Source organism: Podarcis melisellensis, assembly GCF_964234715.1.
Source record: "Podarcis melisellensis genome assembly, chromosome: 2".
In the NCBI taxonomy this organism is placed as follows: domain Eukaryota; kingdom Metazoa; phylum Chordata; class Lepidosauria; order Squamata; family Lacertidae; genus Podarcis; species Podarcis melisellensis.
In genome coordinates this window covers 86,149,776-86,175,721 of record NC_138529.1, presented here as the reverse complement: position 1 = coordinate 86,175,721, position 25,946 = coordinate 86,149,776, and the positions used below count along the sequence as shown (strand labels likewise).

The following is a 25,946-nucleotide window of genomic DNA, read 5'->3' as shown; positions in this document are numbered from 1 at the left end:
ACTCAGAAGTAAGTCTCAACAGAAAGTTCAGTACTATGTCGTTTGGTAGGACTGTTATGTGGTTGTTCGTGTAGTGATTCTCTGTTTTGGCCACAGGAGTGGCATGCATGCTGAAAACCAAGATCAGAAATTTAGAAGCTGTTGTGGGTTTCATTTTTCTGAACCTTGAATCCCGTGGTGGAACAGAACCAATCTAGACTTAATGTTAGGTGACAATACACTGAAATCATGTGCACTCAGAAGTTCAGTAGGACATACTCCTGGATAAATGTGTATAGGAATGCAGTCTGAAGCACACATTGGTGTATGATTCTATTCTTAGCTTACTTGGCCAAAGCTTTATTAGGCTTTACAAGTATAGGCCATCATAAAACATTCATATATAACAAAATTTAAAATATATACAAATAAACAGCCATGTAAAATATATAATAACGAGGATTTTCATTGGGATTTCTTCCTGCTAAATAGTGCCATTCACCACTCTTAAGAGATACTATTGACAAAAACTCAGCCACCCTTGCAGTCACTTTTTGGTTAGCTCTGGGGGCTCTAGGAGGTGGAACCTTGGTTTATGAACTTAATCCATTCCGGAAGTCCATTCTTAAACCAAGGCCTGCTTTCCCATTGCAGCGGGGGACTCAATTTACAAATGGAACACATTCAACAGGAAGCGAAACATGTTCTTATTCCTAGACAAAGTTCACAAACCAAAACACCTACTTCCAGGTTTGCAGTGTTCTTAATCCAAGTTGTTCATAAACTAAGCTGTTCTTAAACCAAGGTACCACTCTATTGCTTTGTACCCTAACCCTAAGCTACATAGTAGACTAAAGAGCATGGAGAAGGTGGATAGAAAAGGGTTTTTATCCCTCCCTAATAATGCTAGAGCTCATAGACATCCAATGGAGCTGAATGTTGGAAGGTGCAGGACAGATAAAAGAAAGGGCTTCTTCACACAGTGCATAGTCCAACTGTGGAACTTGCTCCCCGAGGAGGCGGTGATGGCCACCAACTTGGATGGCTTTAAAAGATGGTTGGACATACTCATGGAGGAGAAGACTATGAATGGCTACTAACCATGATGACTCTGCTCTGCTTCCACAGTTAGAGGCAACAATACTTCCAAATACCAATTATTAGAGGCCATGGGAGGGAAATGTGCTCTTCTCTTATGCTCAGAACCTGCTTGAGGCTTTGCCACAGGTATCTAGTTGGCCATGGTGAGAACAGGATGCTGGACTAGATGGGCCATTGGCCTGATCCAGCAGGTTATTCATATATTCTTAAACCGAGAAAAGGGAAAGTGGCAACCTATTTTTAATCAGTATTCCCACAGTCCTCTTTGATTGCACCAGCCATACTGCTAAACAAGGCGTTGTACCAGTTTAAACTGGAGCCCAGTTTAGCCCAGTTCCTCCAGCTTTGCTTTCTTCTCTTCATAAAGTGTTTGTTGCTTTAATAGTCCATCCTGAAAGGGGAAATATGCTGTGGAAGTCATAACTGGAAAGATTTGAAGTGCGTGACCCCGTTTTGCAGCCTCATCTTCTTCTCATTATTAAAAAAAGAAAATCCCATCAGCTCCAAACCTAGAGAGCAGAGCAGAGCTTCTGATCGCTTGCATTAAGCAGCCACATTCATCTCCTAATGTTCTCTCCTACGAACGTTAATAGCAGCACGGTGTTTTACTGTGGTGAACAGGCAATATCCCAGCTGCAAGACGTGGGCTTTGGCATTCAGGCAGTGTGTTAATTAATGGGAAGTGGCAAACCAGCTGGAAATCATGCAGCTCTAAAGGAAGGCGGTTTGATTAACAGAAAGGAGAAGAATTGCTACAGAATAGGACCACACTTTTTTTTTAGCTACTGATCTCTTGGAAATCAGTGGTTTGCCATAAATCTTTTTCTCACTGTGATTGCTCTTTCATATTATTTACAAAGACAGTTCCCATTTCCACTACAGTTTCAAGTTTGTTTATTTATTTCAGTCATCTGATGAAAACAGGTTGCCATGTTGGCTGCCAATGCAAGTGGCGGCTAGATTCTTTCAGAATAGCAGCAGAAAGAAGGCATTAAGATCATTATTAGCTTTTTGGTTCTTTAGCAAGGTGCAGCAGGCCCTGGGACTGGGGGATGAGGGTTGGAGCTGAGCCATGCTTCCTGGTCCCACCCCTTCTCTTGAATCACTGACACTGGCCCCTTTCACCCTCCATGCTTTGGGGATTGCCCTTCTGCCGTGAGATATGGCCTTCTCTGTGGTGGCACTCCAGCTATGGAACTCCATAGCCCTGCAGTTGTTGCTTACACCACTAACATGCTTGCCCCCTGCAGCTGAAGAACCATCTGTTAATCCAGGCCTTTGAGAAAGCATGAATACCACTGAAGACCCGTTGTTCCTTGTCTGCTGTACTCTCAATTCCGTGTTATATTATTCTGTACTGCGCTTTAAAGTTTTTGAACTGGTTGGTATTCTGTTAGCCACCTTGGACACCTAAGAGAGGAGATGTAATAAATAAATAAATGCTAAATAACTAAGATTGATTGGAGAGTAATGAAAAGAGAGTTGATCTGAAGTCTTTGTGCACAGATTATTATGCTTTAAAATTAATCAGCAGATGTTCTCTTCAGCTGTTGTGCGCCTCTGCTGTTTTTCATTTTGGACACCAGGCACAGATGCCCTGTACCCTTGTGCAATTGTCCCTGTACGTTGTCCCACCACTGGAATTAATATTCTGCAGAGCCCCAGAGCAGGAAGGATTTTCCATGTTCTATAAAGAGGCTTATTTGTATACCTGCATTGCTCAGTGAATATGTCCTCGTTCCCCTTGCTGCTGGTTTATTCCCAGCTCTGGTGAATCCTGCTCCCAAGGTGATAGTCAAGGAGTCGAGATATTTCTCTGCTCTGGACAGGAAAGGTTAGTCAACTGACGTACTCTGTGGGAGGAAGAAACTGTGGAATCTGCAGTAGGCCAAGTATTGATTATATGGTTTCATATTTCTTTTTACTCCCCTGACAAGTAGGGGCTAGTCTTTCAAGGAACAAATCCCCCATTGGGCTTATTCATAGTAAGAACCGCTCAGAGGAATTATTGCCTTCCTCTGCTTTGTGCTAATACAGGAACAACAGCAACAAAAATTGCGGGAGAGGCAAGCTAGACTGAATTTGTGTCATTCCTTGATGGAGTTATCGGAACTACCTGCTCTGATGTCACTTTTGGTGCCTACTCTTCTTGGTTGTGCATAGGGATGGAATTTAAAGACTATAAGAAGAACTTGCTAGATCAGGCCACTGGTCCATCTAGTCCAGCACCACTGTTCTCACAGTGGCCACCCAGATGTCTGTGGTAAACCCACAAGTAAGAATTGAGCAGAAGAGTGCTCTCCCCTCCTGCAGTTTCCAGCAACTAGTGTTCAAAATCATTACCGCCTCTGACTGTGGAGGCAAATCATAGCCATAATTGCTAGTGATTTTCCAAAGATCTCAGTGCTGGGCTTGTTTACACAGATTTTTTGTTTATTAATTCCCGTCTCCTTGATGTTGATGAGAAGTGAGTTATTTTTTTAAACCAGTTCCTCTAAAATTAACCAAAAAAATTGCCCATTATTTGCATGATTCTACATCCAATGTTATATGCCCTTTATGTGCACTGCAGATCCATACAACAATGCATACACTGTACAATTAGAAAAAAAGATAATGGAACTTTGTCCAATATATGATTATGGCAGCGAGACTTTTATATGTATAAAGATGGAAAGGCTCATCACTAACAACAATGGTGGAATGGTTTTTGAAATTATTGGACTTAGCTGAGATGGAGAAATTGACATGTTTAATGAGAGAAAAGTCATTGTTAACATTTACTAAAGATTGGAAACTTTTTGCATGAAAATGAAGTAATGTCATTTGGATTTGAAGGCTAAAGATAATGTTGCATTATAGAAAGTAGTCTTGCTGTGTGTTATATTGGAGTGGATGAGTTGAACAATGTTTATATATAGCTGATAGATGAAAAATTGAAAGTTCTTTCATTTCTTAACTTTAATTGTCTTTTTCTCTCTCTTTCAGTGTTTTTTCTATCTCTATATCTCTGCCTCCTATCACTTTTTTCTATTTTCTGTCTTTCTTTTTTCCTCTGGTTCAGAGTGTTTATCTAGATTAACATTTTAGTTTGTATAAAAAAGGATATTTGATAATAATCTTTATTATTAATCTTTATTTCTCTTTTAAAAATCTAATAAAATTTATTCAAAAATAGAAGTAGGCTTGTTGGTAGGGACATGACCTCGAGGTAATAATATCAATAAACAAAACAGAGAGCTCATTTTGTTTGAAGGCCATCATGTTGGAAGTCCTCTCTTATTAGGTAAGAAGGAGAGGACCTTTTTGATAGGGCCACTTTGACTCTGGAAGACGTACTCCAAAGATGTATTTCTGGTACTGATGCAGAAGCACATGTAAGAATGCTCCCACTCCCCGCCCCCCTTCATTGAATTCTCAGAGTAACCAGAAGTTGAACACACTCTCTACCAGATGCTGAGCCAACCCTGCTGCCATCATGGGATAGCAGTGGACCTGATCTGGGTCTCTCTGTTGCACCTAGCAGCTGGCATAGCATAATGGCATTTTCCCGTGTCCTCTACTCCTTCCACACTGGCTGGTACAAGTGGTGGAGCTGTGGTTGCGGCCAGTGGCATAGCGCAGGGGGTGCAGGGGGGCCGGCCACACCTGGCGCAACATCTGGGGTTTAGGGGGGCACAAATCCATGGGTAGGGGGCGCAAATCCACGGGTTAGGGGGCACAAATCCACAGGTTAGGGGGCACAAATTACTTGCCTTGCCCCGGGTGCTGACAACCCACGCTACGCCACTGGTTGCAGCAGTGGCTATTCTGCTTCCTTAAGCCCATGGCCAGGACTTGTTCTGCCCCTCAAATAAAAAGCATTGAGCATCACATCCTGAGACATGCATTGACCTTCTGGCATACAGATCCCTTTCATGCACTGCCAAAGCCCTTTTAGTAAATATAGAACTTTCTCTTAGGAGAGCAGGGGGGAGTTATACATTTTTGCTGCAAGAATAATCATTAACTCTCCGCCTTGTCAGGCAAAAGCCTACCCTACAATCTAGTGACTCACATCATGGCATTTGTGTCAGTGCTGTTCCTTTATAATTTAACCCCAAAATAAACAAGTTAAATTGAGAGTAACGTGATTAGTGAATGGTTTGCTTAAAAAGGAAAAAGCAAAAGGGGCTCAACTACATGGTCTGTTCATTTCAGATGATGATGGAGGTTTTCAGGAAAATTAGCCACAACCAAACTCCTCTATACCACAATTTTCTACCTATCCAGGTGTACTCTGCTTTTCCTTTAATCTTATATCCAAAGTTGAACTCAGCCAGACATCCCTTCAAAGCATTCATATAGGGGAGGATGTCATGAACTTAAAAGAGAGTCAGTGTGATGTAGTGGTCAGATTGCTGGACTATGCCCTGGGAGACCAGGGTTCAAATCCCTGCACACCCATGAAACTCACTCGGTGACAGCCACATTCTCCCAGCCTAACCTACCTCACAGGGTGGTTGTGAGGATAAAATTGGGAGGGAGTGAACCATGTATGCCGCCTTGAGCTCCTTGAAGGAAAGGTGGGCTATGAATATGAGAGATATATCTTGCCAAATGAAGAGGAGGGGAATCAGATACGACACAGAGGATCAGGAAAGCAAGCTTTCTGGCCAATGCTGGAGGGAACAATTAGAAAGTTCTGAAATTCATGGAACAGCTAAACCAGCCTTCAGCAGCCTGGCGCCTTCCAGTTGTTCTGGACTGCAAGTCCCATCAGTCCCAGCCAGCAGCGACTGGGAGTGATGGGAGTTGTAGTCCAGAACAGCAGAAGAGGCAGCCAGTTGGTGAAGATTGAGATAAACTAGAAGAGAGCTGTGCTTACTGAAACCTCAGTATTGTTGGGGAAGCAGGATCTTTCCTTGCTGGCATTTCTGAGGACTGCTTACAGCATAGCATGATTTTGTTTCTTGTGCTGCAGATTCCTAGAGTCTTGCAGCCTCGTTCTTTACTAAGGCTGGGGAATTCTCTGCTACTTCCCACCCTCCCATTACACAAGCTGTGATTACAAGCCTGCAACACGATATTTATATCCATGGAATAAGCAGCCACAAACTGAGCATGAATCATGCACGTAAATGAGGGGAACTTCAGTGCTGCCCTAATTCCGTTGCAGGAGATCTGTTATGAGGAGATGGGCAGGCCTCCAGCACACCCAGAGACACAAATCCAAGCTGCGGCTTAATGGACTGCAAACAATCAGTTTCAGAAAGCAAATACATTCTGGAACCAGGAGTTTATGGTGGAAGAAACCCAGGAATTGTCTCAGTGATGCAAACCAACCAAGACTGGTGCTTGTGCATAGATAGCTGCCTTCTGTTGACTCGTAATATTGGTTCATCTAGCTCCATATTGTCTACAGCAGCTAGCAGTACCTTTCTAGGGTTTTCTGGCCCTGGCAGAAGGTGCAGGGGACTGAATCCAGGGGTCTTTTCTTCACAAAGCATGCTCTTATCATTAAGCTGCAGTTCTTCCTCAAATACAGCAGATGCATTTCTACATAGCACAACTCATACTATTACTTAACACTTATTTAATGCCAACGCTGGCTTAGACAAGCTGGTGAGATTATTCAGGGTAAATAAAATGGCCTGACCCTTGACATGATCTGCTGAGCAGAGATGGTTTTAGGGTAGCTCAACCAGTTTGGCCACACTGGGCACCGGCACCGCAGGGGGTGCCACAACAATGATGCAGAACAGAGCACAAGAGGCTGGGTGTGTGGGTGTGTGCTGAATTTTAGTGTCGCACAGGGCACTGCTGAAATTTGAGAGCCCAAAGTCTGCCACTATGGTGAGGCCTCGCTCCTTGTTTCTCTGCCATTGGCTGGTGTTCGCCATAGTGGCTTTGCTGATCTAAGGAAGTTTGCCTGGCGTGATCACAGCTTGTCTTTCCACAGGTAGCTAGGATTTCAGCACTCTTTTCCCCCAGGTTTAATTATTTGAATCCTTTGCGTTATATTGATTGCAATTTTTATTACGCTTTTTTATCATAAGTCATTGAATGCGGATATATCATTTTTAAATAGTACTGTTATTTGGACTGCCAGATTGACTATATTTTTTCATAAAAGATGGGCTAGAGTGGGTGGAAGTATCTAAATAAAATAATGTGGGAAAGAGACAGGCAGATGGGCGGTGCCATTCCTGACAGCACAGCCTTTTCCGACTATCACTCCCAGCTTTCAGTAGTGTGTGGATAGAGTGCTCTGGTGTGTTTGAAATACTTTGCAAAGTAGTGTCAGTTATAATTTTCACAACAAGTCTGTAAGTCAGTGTTATTTTTCCTATATTGTAGTGGCTGAGAGACAGCACTTTATCTCAGGTCACCTACTCCATGGTATAGTGGTAAAATTTCTAGTGCAAGAGAAATCATGGCAAGACCCCATAGCAATACACAGGCTATGGGTCCAAAATGCAGGCAGTTGATAAACAGAGAGAGAAAGAGGGAGAGGGCAAGAGAGCAACAGTAAATGGTATAAAATCCATTTTATTAGGCTCACCAGACAGTCACAGAGTAACGAGCTGTCAAAGGGTGGTGCAATTCAGGGTTGGGGAACTACATAAGCTGGGGGGGGGGGATCCTTTCCTCCACCCCAGCAGGCCAGTGATGTCACATAACCATGTTACTTTGCCCATGTCATTTGAAATAATCACTTGCGAAACCTGATGCCTTGCAGGTGCTGCCATGTTCATTAGTGTAAAGTGCAGGGCTTTGCAGCCTCCAGCAGTCAGTCAACTGATGGTGCTTACAATGTGCTGTACCTCCTTAGCTACATTAGGGAGTTCCCAGGGCTGGAATAATCAGGAGTGTGGGGCATGTGGGCGTGGCTTGGGAAAACAGCCTCATGGGCCAAATTGGGACCCATGCTAGAGCTAATTAGACTTGTGAGTCAGAGTTCCCTATTCCTGGTGTATTTGTGTCATGTTCTGGCTCCATGTGTCATGGTGCTGGCAAGGGGAAGGGGACAAGGGGACAAAGGGAAGGAGACAAGGCTGATCGAAGGTTGTTTGTTGGACCATGGACAGCTCCGAGGAAGCAACTTGCTCTGACAAAGGTTGGGAGCAGCCTGAGGCCCTTTAGAAACCACAAGCATTTCAGAAACCACAAATTGGCAATTGTGACACAAACGTGGAGCAACCTGTGGCCAAACACTGATTCTAAGAACCTGTTTAACATATCAGCAAGTGCAAATTTCAAAGGATAGCTGTGTTTCAGTTTGTATATTCCTTCAGGAGGTGCAAATTTGGTATGTGCTAACTGATCCAGTTTCCTCCTCCATCCCGTATTTGCTGTTCTCGGTTTAGTCTCTTAGCCACTAGACTACAGCAGCATAAAGAAAGCAATTGAAAATTTCAATATCTCCCATAATAATATGATCCCTGATTGACAGCTGCGGTCTTTTCATGAGATATTTCATCTCAGGCTGTGGCATGCCTGGTTTTTTTTTGACAGGTCATATCACTGCCATGTTCCACAAAGCTCTCTTGCCTAATATTTTATCCTGTGACAGCCCCTGACCTTCAACAGACACCTGTAGAACAGCTTAATCCTTACTTTGTATATGCATATTCACTTGTTCCACCATGCAAAGACTGGAGATCCTTCTAGGTAAGAGGAGAACGATTGACAGAGCAGGATCCAGATCTAACCCTACAGTCTGCATTTTCTATTTCAACCGGCTCAGTCATTTCAAAGGAGAAGGTTTGTGTGTGTGGAAAAGCAGACGGATTCCAACCACTTTTTGAAAGTCCATCAGATGTAAGTTCTTGCACTACCACCACCCACCTCCTGGAGGAATAAAAATTTGGTGTTGTCCCACAGGAAGCAGGAGGAGAGGGTCAGCAACAGAACCAAGGTAGACTCCAGAAGGTAGGACAAACAGGCAGACGCCTGGGGTCCACAAGTGAAAGGGATTACTTTGGGTAAATGTGGTTAGCTCCATCCACGTAAGCAAAATGCGGTAGAGGGAGTGTGATGGTCTCCAGTCCAAGGACCAGAAAAACTTGGTTCCAGTTTTCACAGGATCAAAGAGAATATAGGAGCCTTATGCCTCTTACCCTACTAAAGTGGGCAACTTTCAAATAGTTGGAACCTTCAGGCACCCTCTCAGGTGTTTAGTATTTATTTGGGATTGGATGGTGAACATGCCAGCATTGCAATAATATGCATTATGAGTGGAGCTGCTCCTTCAGGCATATCCCCTTCTGCTGCCAGTTGGAGAAGGAAATTCCTGCCCTGCTGCAGCTCCCCAGGCCAGCTTTTGTTACACATGGAAAGTGCTGCTGCTGCTTGGGCCCAGCTAGTGGCAACATGAATTGATTATGTCAGCTCTGACTAATGAAGCCGGAAGCTGATAAAACGACTATTACATTGGTGTTATTAGACTCATTGCTAATTATGTCGACACAACGGCAGTACTAGCGTTAGAAATAACCATCAAAATAAAGTGGAGTTGTACTCATAAATCTTATTGATGGGGAATTTATGAAGGATTATAGGGAGCCAAAAAAAGAAAACCAACCAAAACATTGGTACATATGGAAGGGACACTTTGAATCATTGTGTAGGAGAGGAGATTTTGGCACTTGCGACGTTGGCTTCCAGTCTGTTCCCAAGGACAATTCAGAGCAGTGGTGCTTTCCTTTCAAGCCCCTGATAAATGTGTATGGGACTGCACCCTGAATTGGTTCGTCTTAAAGATGTCCCATGGAACTGAAAACAGGAAACCACATAAATGCCCAACCCTATAGAAAAATGTTACATCTTTTCCCCAGAATGCCTGCACAACCCTAATCTCACTACCACCTGTCCCACCCTCTGTCAGGGTCTGGATGGACAGAGAGATAGCCAAACATGGATGAGTGGGCACTAGAAGGAGGGTTGGAGGCTGACTTGGAAGAAAAGATTGGTGATCTGGGTGAACTTGAAACAGGTTTGAAAAGCACAACCCAAAGGCCAAGGGGCCAAACGCAAGAGTTACCTTCTAAGACCTCTCCACAATACCATGATGGATGGTATTAAAAGCCACTGAGAGGCCCAGCAGAAGCAGCACCCACCCACCTAGCTCCCCGTGAAGATAATCTAGTAACTAGGGCAACCAAGGCTTAAAGCTATATCGTGATGGGCCCAGATAAACAGCTCCACCCCACATTCTTAGCCCTGCCACCACACCCACAAAACACCTTACCCAAAAATGGAATGTATGACATTGGCCAGAAATTATCCAACATATTAATGTCCAATTCTAAAGGGCCCATTGACCTTACCACAGAAAAAGATAAACAAAATAAATGTTTAAGGTTAGAAACAAAAAACAAAAAAAGGTTTGTTGCTAGAGATAAAGAAGCCTACTTGGAAGCTTTTCTCAGGTTCCGTACTGGCTATTTCTGATCCTTCAAGCCAATGTTGTGTTTTGAAGAGTCACTGCTCTTTCTTCACCAGTGTTGACACTCTTTGCCCGGAGAGCATTTCAGATCTGCCAGAATGCATCTAGCATTGAGAACAGAAATTGGAAACCTCGTAAAACGAGCTGCTGCCCTTCTGAGTTATTTGCTTGCACAAGTTGCCAGAGATGAGCTCTCTGTGTGTGCATGTGCGTGTGTGTGTCTGCTCACACTTTTGAGAGCACCACGTACAGGCTGTGGCTTCATGCCTTCCACCTTTTCTTCCTCCTCCCTACATGCGGGGAAGGTTTTGTTTTATTTTTACAACCACACCAGCGCTTGTGGGTGTTGCTGAAGGACCTGGTATATATATATATATCCATTCTTCTTTCAAATGAAGAAGCTAGGATTGCTCAAATACAGGAGTTCAAAGGATTTGTAGACCTTGCGCTTTCTCTTCTACCCTCTCTCCTTGGTGGTGCAGAGAAAATGAAGAAAGTTATCAAGGTTTTCCAGATGGTTAAAAAATCTTCAAGAAGGAGGAGGAGATGGAAAGAGGATTTCAGGGTGGAGGAGGAGATGGAAAGCCAGGGATCCTGTGACCACCACATTGGCTTATGCAATCTGCATCTCTGTGTAAGGGGTAAGGAGACTGTGTGAATGAGATTGCTATGTGCCAGGAGCTGAGGGGAGAAAAGGAGGGACTAAGGATTGTTCAGTAGCCAGATGGTCATCTTTGCTATCTATGCTTTCTAGGGCCATTCATACAGACATTGCTTAAATCCAGCTTTGCAGTTTGGTTTTGGGTTACATTACATTTCCCACCTCTGTAATTTGAATGTGAAAATGTCAGTCTGATTCAATCATTCAAAACATGTTCAGGGAACAAATGTGGGTGGGAGGAGCATTGTGTTGGCTCATTCTGTCTAGGAATTGGCAGACCTGTTGATTTTAGTTTCTCCCAATTTCTCTTTTCCCCAATCTTAAATTCTGTTCGCCACAGTTTCTGAATTTTTCTTAAGGTTCTCATGAAAATTCACCACTAGTGAATAGTTCTCCTAATAGATTAAAATTTGCATGCAATTTTGTATGCACTTCCCCCCCTTGCAATTTTGCTTAAGATTCTAATATAATGTATTTTTGTAGAGGTTTTTATACTAATATGTAGATTTGTGCATCCTTTTCTTTGGTACCTGCATTTTAGTTCCCATTATTTGGGTGGAGAATTGCATCTCAAAATGTGTATTGAAGAACAAATGTTTTGAAGAACAAATGTTTTTCATTTCACATATTGTTTCAGGCAGTGTGAATTAGGAAGGTGGGCCTTTAAATGTGAACTAATCGAATTTGTATCCCATCTTTAATAATTTCACAGCCTATGCACATTCATTCAACAGAGCCCACACCTAATAATAATAACCACAAAAACAAAACAAAAAGAACAGAGCCTACACCTGTACAGTTCTATGCACAACAGGCTCTGCACACACTACCAAGAGCCCTTTCATGCACCTGCTTAAATGTTTCGACTGGTGAATGTGCTTTGCAAAACATAAAAAATAGAACTGAGTCTACAGTATCCATGCAGTGCTAGCTCCAAGTTTGTTTTTGTGTGTGTGTGGGGGGGTGTCCTTTGGTGAGATGTTGTCAGTGGGACCCCCTTTCTGAGTGCGCCCACTTCTTTCTTCTCTAATGTCACTGCACTCCATTCACTTGCAGTGTCTCTCTGTTCCCAATCCACACAACCACCCAGAAGAGAAGTGCAAGGTGACAAGACAGTGCTGCTGCATCTTTTCAATGAGTTTGTGCTTAAAGGGGGCAAGTTAACACATGGCAACCACAAGGAAGAGGAGCAGGAGGCTCTAGTGATCAGCAGTGGATCTCTGAAAGGAGTACAGTGGTACCTCGGGTTAAGTACTTACGTAATTCGTTCCGGAGGTCTGTACTGAACCTGAAACTGTTCTTAACCTGAAGCACCACTTTAGCTAATGGGGCCTCCTGCTGCCGCTGCGCTGCCAGAGCACGATTTCTGTTCTCATCCTGAAGCAAAGTTCTTAACCTGAAGCACTATTTCTGGGTTAGCGGAATCTGTAACCTGAAGCGTATGTAACCTGACGCATATGTAACCTGAGGTACCACTGTATAGGCACTGGCAGATGTCTGATAATGCCGACCCCTGACGCTGACCCTGCTTCCATGTATGGTTTCTGTTTTGTTGCAGAGTACAATCATGCATTTTGTGGCAATTGTTATGCTGGGGACGTTTGCCCATGCTTGTTTGTAATCTGAATGGAGCAGCCGTCACTGCCATCAGTGCATAAATTATGCACTTACACTAAAGCATGCTGATGTGAGTGCAGCATGCCTTGTGCTCGTTTCTGATTTATTTGGACTCCCTGTGCTGATGTTCACTGACATAGTAATGTCATGGGTCACCAGGCAACATCACACCATCTTCTGTGTCTTACCTGATTGGTTGTGTGGATCTATGAGACTCCATGTAAGGGAGGAAATTGATTGTGGCAGGAAATGTGATTTAAAACTGATACCATGTGATGTCAAGGAAAAGGACGAAATCTGATGAAAGACCACAAAAACCCCATTCAAATGAAAAACAGCTGTTGTTGTTTTCTAAAGGGATAGCATATATGGCCCCCAAAAGGTAAGCTCTTTGAATAAGTTAAAGATCAAGAGCTATGGAGAAACGTCCAGTCTCTTTGATGGAAACAATTTATACCATTAAATGAATGTTTTCTCTAAATTACATATTGAGTGATAAAAATACCCATGCATGTTCAACCCATTACTCTAGTAAATGTGGGTATTAGATTTCATATGGGCCCAAAAATCTCCTAGCGAGGTCACAAATGTATGATATAAAGAAAGTGAGATCCATTTGTTTGGGATGTGGTGCAACCATTGGCATGTTAGTAGTAGTAGTAGTAGTAGTTCCTTTATTGAATATGAGACTATGCAAGGAGATAAAAGACAAATTCCAGGCCACTGTAGATCTGTTTGGCTCTTTTAGGTATGTGATAGGTGCACACATTGAATCCCTTTTCTTTAATCTGTCTCTTCCTGCTGTGACCAAGTATTTTGAATATGCTTTGGATGTTCTAGTGCAATTAAGCTCTCTGGGGAAGGGATGTGAGAGGGTCTGTGGTTACTAAGGGAAAGGCGGCTGATGTTTTTGAGTTCAGAATACAGTATGTTTTTATTCTGTATATTGTTTGTGTTTGTTCTGAAACTCATTAATATATATATATTCAACTCCCTCCCCCAGTACCCAATAAAAAGCAAAACCAGGAGGCATTGGTGTGCCAAATATATTCAGAAGTGGCTCGTTAGGTGGAGTGGAGCCACTACACTAGCTTACTGGTAGGAAGAGGGGTGAGGTGGTGGTTATGGTATGGTATAAGCACACTGGCAGAGCTGATCCAGTGCTCCTTGGCAGTATGTTTGCATCCCTGTCACCTCACCCTTCCCCTTCTTCCTTCTGGCAAGCAACAACAACCCTCATATTAGAAAGTTAGTGTACTGACTTCACCTCATCTGCTGAGTCACTTCTGTTATTACCAAGCTGCAAGAATGGCGTTTATGAAAGGATGGCAGTACCCAGATGACACAATAAGAGCAGAAGTTAAAATGGTGAATGAGCACCTTAAAAGTATGCTATGGTTTAAAGAAGCAAATTGGATGGAGGCAATTGAAAATCGCCATCAGTACAAGCATCCCTGGAGGTTTGGTATTAAATCAAAGGAAAGCTATATCCATGACTATCATCCCAAATCTCCCCTTTTTAATAATGCATTTTTATCTTATGCCTCTGGGATGACTGGTGACTTATCTATATGGCACTCATTGTGTCTGGATTCTATCGACGGTTTAATGAATTGGTGGGATATTATGACGGCTGAAGAAGTGGCGGAGGCATTGGATGACATGGCCATTTTTATTCCACTACTTTCCAGCAAGAGGAGCAGTAAGTGCTCTGATTAGAAAATATGGATAAATTATAAAAGAAAACGAGCGCAAGAAATTTCTCCAGTCTACCAGCTTTTAAAATATAGGCCAGAATCCAATGAAGTGCTTCCACTAGTGCAAGGATATTGGTTTGTGCAACAGAAACTGCCCTCTCTTGCCTCTTCCCATGTGCCCTCCCCAAATCTGCTGTGGAGGGTTGGAGGAAACTTAGAGCAGATTGGGGAGAAGCACATAGGGAGTGTGGAAGGGGGGGGGGGAGTTCCATCGCACAGCCAAATGTCTTGCATTAGCATAACTATGCAAAACCTCACACACAGACTTTATTCATATATTTTGTAGTTGTCCAATAATTAAAATATTATTATTATTAGGATACTAAAACTAATGGGGCTCAGGGTAGGCATTGCTGTCTGCAAGTATGACTTCCCAAAGGGAGTTCCAAGATGCCATGGCTGTTGTGGAGTCAACCCTATTAATTATTATTGTTATATATTTATTTATACCCTGAAAGGACTTGAGGCGGCTTACAGATAAAAACAAGAACCACCAAAAACAGAAAAACCATCAAAATACAATTAAGCGTTGATAGAATTGAAACTATTAACTACATACGTTAAGGGACATAAGTTGAGTGTTGTACTTCAGTTAGGGTGGAAGATTGGGGTGGGAGTGAGAAAAATGTTTAGAGAACTGCAGCCTCTCTAAAGCATGATGGACAAAAACCAAGGAGACAGAGGAAGACAGGCTGCTTTAGGATGCAGTGTTCAGCACATGCAACTCTGTCCTTATTCCACCACCTCCCTGTATCCAGTAGCGAGCAGTGTGGTGGGGCAGAGGTGCTTTCCTGACCTCCCAACAGTGGAGTCACTGCTGCTTACAGGGAAGGGACAAGGCAGTGGTGAGGTTGGTGTGGTGCAAACTCAGCAGCAGAGCTAATCTGGTGTTCTGCTGGTGTGTTTGCACTATACTGCCCTCTCCACTGCCTACCACTCTCCCTCCTAGTATACAGCAGCAGTATACACAGCAACTGTGCCAGGAGGTCAGGTAACCATCTCCACCCCTCCATGGAGTCTGTATCCCAGGGCTTGCAAGAAAGATTCACAGTGCAGTCCTATGCAGTCCGAAGTCCCTTTGAGATCAATTAGACTTGCTTCACTGGGAGAGCAAGGGGAGTTAGCAAACAGGTCTGTCTGCAGCTTTTCCTTCTTCCATTCAGCAAGGATATTAGTGGGTCAGGCAAAATTTAGCTACAGACACAATGCAGAGGAAATTGCAACTGTTCCTGATATGTAGGTCATTGCTCCTTTCAGCATTCACATTTAATGGTGTGCTTTGTAAAGCTTTATATACTAGCTTATTTCCACACACGCCCCTTATTATGCAGGGAATGTCTTCATGCAGATCTTCCCTATGTACCCGTTATCTACATAATTAGCTCTGGCCATATTTATGGCCCTGGAATCTTATCATACTCGGGAACGTGCACATACTAATGCACATTGTTGTACAATATCCGTTTTGACACCAGGCAATATGGTTGCCTTCATTTCACGGGGAAGCAACAGAGGCATAGAGACGATAGAAATTGTTGATATGGATATTGTCAGGAAAATGTGGGGCTGCTGTCAGGAGTCCTGTGGATCAGACACGTTCTGCTTGCTCCTTCTGCAAGTGGGGCTGCGGGTGAGAAAAGAGACCTATAAGCAGTTTCATGTGCAAGAGCTATGCTGTGCTTCATAGTCCTCCTGGCCTGGAAATCCAGGTGTTGAAGGGCCAAGCTAGTAGCAATGGCTGATGTATAGCCTGCCTCATGTGCTATCTCCCTTCAGTCTAAACAGTGACCTGCTGCTGAGGGAGGCCACCAGACAGGTCTTCCCTCTTTGCTACTGCCCTTTCACCTGCCTGCAGCCAACTGTCACAAGGGATTCACTCAATCTTGAGCCTAAGCAACTGAGGTATATGAGCCTCTGGGTGCCTCACCTTCTCTCCTCTTCCCCCAAGTGCTGTACATACAGATACTAGGTTGAATCCAGACTGTTACTTGCACTTAGTTCCCACGGATATCCATCTAAAGCACTATAACCCCACTTTAAACAGTTGTGGCTTCCACTAAAGAATTATTGGAACTGTAATTTGTCAAGGGTGAAGAGAATTATTAGGAGACACTCTGCTTCCCTCGCAGAGTTACAATTCTCAGAGTGGTTTAACAATCAATCCCTCATCACAAGAAACTCTGGGAATTGTAGTTCTGTGAGCGGAATAAGAGTCTCTTAACAACTCTCATCTCACTGCATAAACAACAGCTCCCATAATTCTTTGGGAGAAGCCATGACTAAGGTGGGATCAGCATGCTTGAAATGTATGGTGTGTCTATGTTGTTGCACTGGTTTCAATGAGACCTCAGTTCATCTAATGCAGTTCATCGGGCCTTGCTAGCTAGGGGTGATGGGAGTTGTAGTTCAACAACATCTGGGGACCCACAGGTTGAGAAAGGCTGACCTAATGTATTGTAGATCCAGTCAATCATCAACTTGAAGAATATTGCACAGGCAACTTGACTTCTGTATATCCTGATTGGGGTGTTCCAGTCTATATGACTACAAGACCGCATGCACAATAATCAGAGATTAGTTTCTACTTCTAGAAGCCAAAAGCCCCAAATATACAAAAAATGTATCAGAAGTCACTGTAGTTTTCCTCTAGCTTAACAGGTGGACAGATGGCAACCACAGGCAGCAGCATCATTGTTCTAATTATTATAATTATTACATACAGAGAAAAAAATCATTATCTGTCAAAGTGCAATCGAAGTGACACAAGGTCAGCAGTAATATAGATGGAATTTTATCAAGAGGTCACAACAATTAATTAAACGAATCAAAATGATGAATAATGCATCATGTGCGAGTCGTCATTTCTGCAAAATTATGTTGGCCATTGGGATATCATTTCTTATGAGGAATAACGTGGCAAAAAATATATATGGACTAAGTCCATTCATAATAATGTTTCTACTGATCATTACGACTGCCATCCATTAATGAAACATATTATTTCATTGTGAAACTCCTGATATTCTGTCACAAATAGGGATGGGGGGGGGGAGATTCAGTTCCGCTCATATTTAAAGCCGAATCTATCAAATCTGCACTTTCCAAAGCAATATGAGAACTGAAACACATCCATCCTCCAACATCTGTGCTCATCCAAATTTTGTGATGCTGTTCCGTAACCAAACAGCTTTTACAAAAATACATATATTAGGGGAAAGTGTGCATAAGAATGAATATACGGTATGCATGAAAATAATATACAAAAATGCATTACATTACGAGGAATTTCTTGCAAAAAAAATGAGTATATCAGTGAAAACTGCACATAAAAATGTGTTCATTATGAGAAACTCACACTACGGGAGCAATCCTATACACAAGAATCTGGCATATAAAGCAACTCTAACATAAGTTAAGTTGGTGTGAAGTACACCACCAGATCTAAAACCCATTCAGGAGTGGGGCTACTGCTGAATGAGCCAGCCTAAGCCTGGCAGAGGGAAAACAAACCTTTAAAATAGTGTTCGAGTTTCACCACTCTTTTTACCAGTTTAACTTATGTCACGTTGGTAGGTCATGTGGCAGAGCTGATCCAGCCTAAGTCCTGCCTCTCTGGTCCTGCCTCCACCACACCCCCAGAAGGGCTCTTTTTCAGGGCTTATGTCAGTTTAAGGGTTTATGCCATTTTAAGATCCACCAGGCTCAGCTCAGCCAGCCAGGTCTGAGCCAGGATGTGGGAGATACATTGGCATATCTCCAGCTGACCAAGGACAAAGGTGTTAAGCCAGAGTAGCCTGTGTGCGCCAGGAACCTCACAGCTCACCTGGAGATTGGCTGGATCTTAACCCCACAGTTCCTGCTGGGTCTTGCTATAGAATTCTGCTCTAAAATGCTAATAAACTTCCATGAGAATTTCTTTTAAAAATGCAAATTGTTGCAGAAGCGTATAGAACTGAATTTATGATTGGGAAACTAAGAAATTGAGAGAACTTTAATTGACAGATCCTTCCATCCCCACAAAGCACTTAGCTGCGATGAAGTTTGGCAGCCAGAGTTTCAATAAGTAACTGTATAAGGAATATTTAAAACAACTGTATTATTAATCACACATCTTTTGTCAATTAATTAAACCAATATATCAATTCCAAGCTGCAGCTAGAGATAGGTTTAGTCTGTTTCCAGACTTTGCTGGAATTTTGCACATATTAATCCCATTCCATCCTCTTTCCTCTTCCCACAATCTGCGGGGGGCTTTTTAAGTTCACACACACAAAATCTTATTTATATACATACTTAAATATGTATTCCATTGCAAAATGTTATTTAAATTCACATTTTATCTCAATATACACATTTCTGAATGTATTTTATCCTAAAATACACTTCAGGTTTTTTTAATACATATTTTGGTCCTTTCTTGAGGCAAGAACCATATCACAAAATTCAGAGAGGTGCAAAATCCAAAGGATAATTACATCCCCAAACCATGTATTCGTTTGGGAGGTGTGAATCAGTTCACTGTGGCCCAAACAACATTCTCCTCCATTCCTAGCTTTCCACCCTATTTATTATTGGCCTGGCTCCTGAAATATGAACAAACAAATTTTGAATTGGTGACCATGCATCATATTCTTCCATAAGATACTGCTGCTGAAGCCCTGGGTTACACCACAAATGCCCGCTTCTTCTCATTTCAGACCATCTCTGATATATTCATGGCTCCTTTGGCCGTGGTAATTGTCTACAGGCAAGAAGAGGATGGTAATCTCTATGCCTCCCCGCCCCCCCCCCCCCAAGATCCCTCAAGGTGCTTCAAACAATCAGGGAGAACTCTGGAGGGGCTGTGGAGCTATTTATTTTTTTAAAGTGAGCTCAGGAGTGATTTCGTGCACCCTGCTGCTTCCCAGATTATGAAAATGATAAAGAGGAAGTGCCGTGTAGGCAGCAGCTAAAGCACATGGGAAGAGAACAGCAGCATCCATGCCTTTGCATTCATGGAGCAGAGTTATTGTAGCCAGCTGAATCTGGCAAATAAAATGTAAATTAATGCAAAAATGTATTTCGCAGCCCAGAGGCCTGGTGGTGTGAAAAGATAAGGCTGCATTTCCCCATTGTTTGCATAATAGAGGTGCCTCTTCGGCATCTGCCTGGCAGATAGCTTGCAAGCATTTAAATATTACTTTTTTATTTTTAAAAAAAGCATATAAGGAAGGATAATGTTTTGCTGCAGATTAGCATGGCATCTACATAAATGTCAGTTCTCCAGAGTCTCTGCCTTAATATAGTTTCTTCTAGAGCAACACACACAACCCCCCCCCCCCTAAATTTAATTGAATGGGTACGGTTTGGAAGGAATAGTGCATAAGGAAGCGAAAGTGAGGTCAGGACATGATGAAACCCTATTCATACAGCCAAGCAAACTAGGTGTAGTGATACCCCTCACCCTCCACAAATGGACTCTTCTAGAATTCTGATAAATTAGGGAAGTGGCCGTAACTCAGAGCACAGGCTTCATATGTAAAAGGTTCTCGATTCGGTCTTTGGCACCTCCAGTTAATGGTGGGGGAGACCAACACCTGAACATCTGGAAAGGCACTGCCATTCAATGTGGATTGGTCTTGTCCAACCTAGTGCCATCCAGATGTTTTGGACTACAACTTCAATTGGCCCCAATGGCCAGGGATGACAGAAACATAGGAAGACAGACCATTGGTCCATTTAGCCCAGTATAGTCTACTGGTAGCAGCTTTCCAGGGTTTCAGGTGGGGTTCTCTGTCCCAGCCCTACCTGGAGATGCTGGGGACTGAACCAGGGACCCTACTGCAAACAAAGCAGATGTTTTACCACTGAGCTAAGGCCCTTCCCCATCTTCTAACGATTGGAGCTGCAATGAAAAATATATAGGTTAGGGGAAACTGATGTAGACAATACTGGCCTGGATGGATCAATGGACAGATTTGGTTCAGGACAGCTTCCTTTATCTTCATAGACTCAGAGTTGGAAGTCACCCTGAGGATCATCTAGTCCAACCCTCTGCAATGCAGGAATATGCAGCTGGGATCAAACCTTGGCGTTATCAGCACCACGCTCTAACCAACGGAGCTATCCTCTTTCTGTTTTATTTCCAGTGCCTTTTGCAATAATTCCTCACCATGAATCTGCTTTTTCTACTGCTGCAGTGATGACCGTTTCAGCGAGTGTTCAGCTATTTTTCCAAGATCTCTTTCCTGGATAATCATAGCCAGATAAAAGACACCATCAGCTTATATGTGAAGTTAAGATATGTATTTTTGTCCCTAAGTGCATCTCTTTGTAATGCAATCTCCGCACTCCACCCCCACCCCCATTTCTCCATTACTCTGTTTGGAGAGATCTTTCACAGAGTGTCTGTGGATTTTCCATCACTATAATGTTATAAACCGGGGGGTTGAATTGGATGACCTCAGGGTCCCCTCCAACTTGCTGTGTGTGTGATCCTCAAATTGAGGTCTAGCCAAGAGCTTGCTAAAGTGGTCCAACCAATTGGAAAGTTGGTTGCACTAATGGGTGTAGCAAGTACCTCCTTTGTTGGGGAGATTGGCTGATTGCTATCAACAGCAGGCCTTTTGAATTTAAGGTACTAGGAAATGTGTAAGGCACAGACTGAGAAAGGACAGTTAGAGAGCTGAGTTTGGGTCTTGAAAAAGCACCTTGGGATCCTAGTTGTCTCCCTAAACTCTGAGAAGTGAATTTGGAGTGTTCTGTTAGTTTGTTTAGCTATACCTCTATCTACATGCAATCTGTGTATTTGTAAATAAATGCAAATATTGCAAAATAATAATAACACTGCAAGCCTCATTTGACCTCTTTACAAGGAAGAACCAACCCGCAGTAAGCACGTTGCCCCTGGAACTTATCCCCACTTGGATAACTGGCACGGATGCAGTAATAGAGTTGTAAAATAAATTCCTTGTGTGCAGATGACCTAAGAGTTCAAATTAAGTGGTGGTGGAGTGGAGGTAGGAGTGTGTCTCTGTATTAAGGGAAAAAATATTTGCAGGAAAATATTGGGGCAACCTCCTGCCTCCCCATCCCCACAAAATAAACTTTAGATGCATTTAACGTCATGTCTAGGTTGGCTCTGATTTTCCTCTAACACTAGTTAGGCTGACAGGTCTGTAAGATATGCAATCTCCCCTGGATTTCTCTCCCCCCCCCAAATACTTTGGAAGGTGGTGGGGTTTCCTTCACTAGAAGTTTTAAAACTGAGGTTGGATGGCCATCTGCCAGGGAGTCTTTAGCAGTGATTCCTGCATTGTAGGAGGTTGTACTAGATTTCCATTTGGGTCCCTTCCATCACCCTATAGTCTGGTTGAGCAAATGGATTGCAGCTCCTGCAGTGTTAACCAAAGCCTTGCAATGCACTTCAGACCCCTGCTACCTATAGCAAGAGAAATTAGCTGTTCTAGCAGGTTGTTCCATTGGCTGCTTTCTTATCCGCCTGCTTGTGGGTCTTTCAGTCAGTTTCTTCCAATAAAACATTCTGTGTGGCTAATTACTCTTGAGTTTTGCCCCTGGGTGATTCAAGATGTTCTGACCTACTTCTTACATTGCATAAGCCTAACTACTGCTGGTTTAAGTGTGATACTTGACAACTATCGTGTATTTGAAAGGTGGATGTCAGTGGGGGAAGGCAAGACCCACTTAGGAAAAAGAGGGTGCAGTGAATTCCCATACCAGTTCCAGTTTCCTTGTTTTCAGGTCTTCCCATTTTTGTTATAAACATGGTGTAGATATTGGCAGTTAAGAATTGATTTAAAACTGGTCAACACATTCCTCTTTGGCTAATGAATGGAGGAGGCATAGCAGCCGGAAGGAGTCTGGGCATTTGCTGGAATCCATCTGTCTCAAGAGACTATGGAAGAGTGTGCTATTGGGGGTAAAGTCAAATAATTGGAGAGTTACAGCACCAGTTGTGGCTGCAGAAACCAATATGTGAGAGAGATGTTTTATTGCAGATAGGGCAGATGTACCATGTCTGTCTATGTTCCTCTAAGCAGTCATTTCTCCTCTGGTCACTGCTGTGGATACATGACTTGACTGTCTGTCTCCAGGTACTTCAGTCATCTGCAAGGGATTCCCACATGGTGGGGTTAATATTTCCAACCTTCATGTCATGTTTGCAGACATCTTTATAATTCAGAGTTGGTCTGCCAGTGGGCTTGGTGCCTGAAGCCAGCTCCCCATAGAGCACATCCTTGGGGAATCCTGCCATATTTCATTCTGTGTACATGACCAAACCAGCATGGGTGTCACTGAGACAGAAGTGAGAACATGCTGGGAAAGTGGGCTTGGGAGAGCACAGCTTTGTTTGAGACTCTGTCCTGCCATATGATGCCCAAAATCTTCCTGACTCAACGCATATGGAAGCATTGAGGTGTCACTCCTGGTGGGTGTAAGTTTCCCACAACTCACTTCCATAAAGCAGCATGCTAAACACACAAGCCTGATCAACCTTCATATTGGTATTGGATGTTAGCTGCCTTGGCAATATTCTTGTCCAGTTCAGTGTCAATTGAGAGTTATTGTGGAGCCCAGATGGACAAAATTGTCTACCACCTCAAGTGTGTGGTCACACATGGAGTCCTGACCCAGGATGTTGGTCTTCATCAGGCTGGTGGTGAGGTGAAACTCCTTGTAAGCTTAGGCAAAATGGTTGATGAGTCTCTATAAATCCCCAGAGTGCTCTGTCAAGGCTGCATCATCTACAAACAACATCTCACGGATAAGGACCCACCTCACTTTTTTGTTGGCATAGAGATGTGCCAGGATGAACAGACCCCTGTCACTCCTTGAGTGGAAGTACAAATCATCTTCAGGTGAACTGAAGGCATATGAGAAGGATATGCCAAAGAGAGTTGGGGCAAAAACAGAGCCCTGTAACACACCACTCTTTATAGGGAAGGCGTCTGAGGATGAACCATCATACTGGACAGTGTCATGCAAGTTCTGATGGAAGGATACAATCATCTTGTGGGGTTTTTTTTTTTTTTTAAATAATTTTTATTAAGGTTTTCCAAATTAAAACAAATAAAATCCAATTCATAAACTTTTTCCAATATCCAGGACTTCCCCTCCCCACCCCCTCTTGTGTTCCAAATCTTCCAAAAAAGCAATAATATTCAACAAATTCTTATTCCCAAAATACACTCATCATCAATAACTCAATTTATCCAAATTTCCATCCCCTAAGGTCGACCTATTCCCTTCCACGAGTTCCCCCCTTTCAAATATAGTACAGATGAAAATAGAATAAAAACAAACAATAATTTTACAACCTTTGGATTCCAAATTTCCCTCCCCTCTTTCCCTGTTGCGTTCCTCCTATCCCTCCACTTCTAATGTCTTCCTGATGAACCCACATTTCACTAAACCCACATCCCTCTGGTTCTTTACCGGTCTTTTTTTTTTAAATTACAGATGTCCAATCATAGAAGGAGTCTATCAAAGGGGGCCCATTTCTTCTATCCAGATTTTTATATCCAGGAGTATAAACTCCAATTTTATATCCATAAGCTTGTCAAATCTGGATATCCCAAATGTTCCCACTCCAGTTCTGTCCAGTTCTTGTTGTTTCCTTGTTCTTGTCAATCACTCTCCTCCTTTTTACTTCCCTGTTCCCTCACAGAAATGTTCTTTTTCCAAAGGCTTCTAGTGTCTCTACAGAGGCTTGTTATTCAGGAGCAAAACATTACATCATGTTCCTTTCATTTTTCAACAGATTAATCCATTGTTTCCAGTAAAGTGTAGGCCTCTGTAGACAAAATAATGTTCCATTTCTGCAGTTTCCCAGGAGATTAAAAGTTCTATCCAACTGTTCAAGTTTCCCGTCGAAAACACATGCAATGTCCCTCAGCTCCTCTAGGTGGATTACAATAACAAAGTTCCCTTCCAGATCACATCCGCCAGTCCAAATAACTTATAAATCCTTATTTGAAACAATTTATCTCCAATTTATAACAAATGTAACCGGCAAAGTCCTCATAACAAAGTCTCAATTTCATTCTTTCGTTTTGACAGCTCTTTGACAGCTGTCAAAACCTCCGTTATTCTTCTCCAGGCATTTTCACGAATCGCTCCAGGGATTCCGGGGGGGTTGCTTTTTAATACGAATTCCACTTTTCTCCTCCAGCTCAATCTTATAAATTTCCCTCGCGAAGTTGCTAGTTCGGCAAGATAAGGTTCCTCTCGATCTTAGTTATCCAGTCCTTTGTTTTGGCTCTTCTACAATTTGGGGGGGGGCTGACTTCCTTTTTTCCACCTCCCCCGTTCGCTCCAAATTCTAAAAATTTATCCCTCTTTTTAGTCCATATTCCAATTACTCACGGGTTCTTCTTTTGGGTCCAAATTTTCAATAGAAGAAGTCAGCGCTCTCCGCCGGATGGCATGCGGCTGCGCTCGGCAGGGATAGCAGAGGACTCAAAGCACCACGCTCCTCCCCGGCACCCGATCCGTAGCCTTTAAAAAGGCTCCTTCACGAATCGAGAGGGCGCTGACGGTGCCAGCCGAGTCTCCATGTCCACGGCCTCCGTGGCCGTGGTTTTTAAGGGTCCCCGCATCGCCGGTGCGGTAGGACCCAGCCCCTGCCGAGCAGGCTCCCTCCGGAGCTCGGAGGGAGCCCGCCATTCGGCGATGGCGCCGACCCGGAAGTCCCATCTTGTGGGGTTTAAGTGGGCATTCTGTCTTGTTGAGCAGTGTGAAGAGTCGCTTTTGGCTGACAAGGTCGAAGGCCTTCATCAGGTCTATGAATGCAATGTACATGGGCATCTCTGCTCTCAACATTAATCCTGGAGCAGGTGTAGTGAGAGAACCAAGTTGACTGTCGACCTCTTAGCACTAAAGCTGCATTGTGATTCGGTATAGATCATCTCAGCGAGTGACTACAATCTTTTAAGAACTACACACGCAAAGGTTTTCTCCTCAGTACTCAGCAGGGAGATGCCACTGTAGTTGTTACAGTCATGGCGGTCACCTTTGTTCTTGTAGAGGTTCACAATGTTGGAGTTGTGTGTGTCTTGTGGCATGAATCATGTTTCCCAACATTTCAAGGAAAGGCCATGGAGGTGCATCATGAGGCCAGCTTTCAGCACTTCTGTTGGAATTATGTCCTGTCCTGGGGATTTCTGAAATGCCTGAAAGTTGATAGCATTCTTCAGCTCATCAAGGGAGTGAGAGACATCCAGTTCTTTAAAGACAGGCACAGTCAGTAGCAATTTTGCTATACAAAGTCCTGGTCTGGGTCAATATCCCTCCTACATCTTCTGCTTAAGACTGGTGCAAAGAATAGATTTAACTTCATACTTTTTGTCGTTTGTTTGTTTGTTTGTTTGTTTGTTTGTTTGAAGTATACTGACCCTGCTCT

The 25,946-nt window shown here is 43.1% G+C and overlaps 1 protein-coding gene across 6 annotated transcripts in view; it reads left to right on the top strand.

The window, feature by feature from the left end:
- GRIP2 (glutamate receptor interacting protein 2) overlaps window positions 1–25,946 on the top strand; it is a 355,815-nt gene that overhangs the window by 153,937 nt on the left and 175,932 nt on the right. The window contains exon 1 of one of the 6 annotated variants that reach the window (XM_081901418.1): window positions 10,962–11,151. The exons of 2 other annotated variants lie outside the window; for them this stretch is intronic. In XM_081901418.1, the coding sequence (XP_081757544.1) occupies window positions 10,998–11,151 (154 nt within the window). In that variant the 5' untranslated portion in view covers window positions 10,962–10,997. Of the gene's footprint in view, window positions 1–10,961; window positions 11,152–25,946 lie in introns of those variants that run through there. 3 more of the 6 variants (XM_081901420.1, XM_081901419.1, XM_081901414.1) reach the window with 3 other exon arrangements.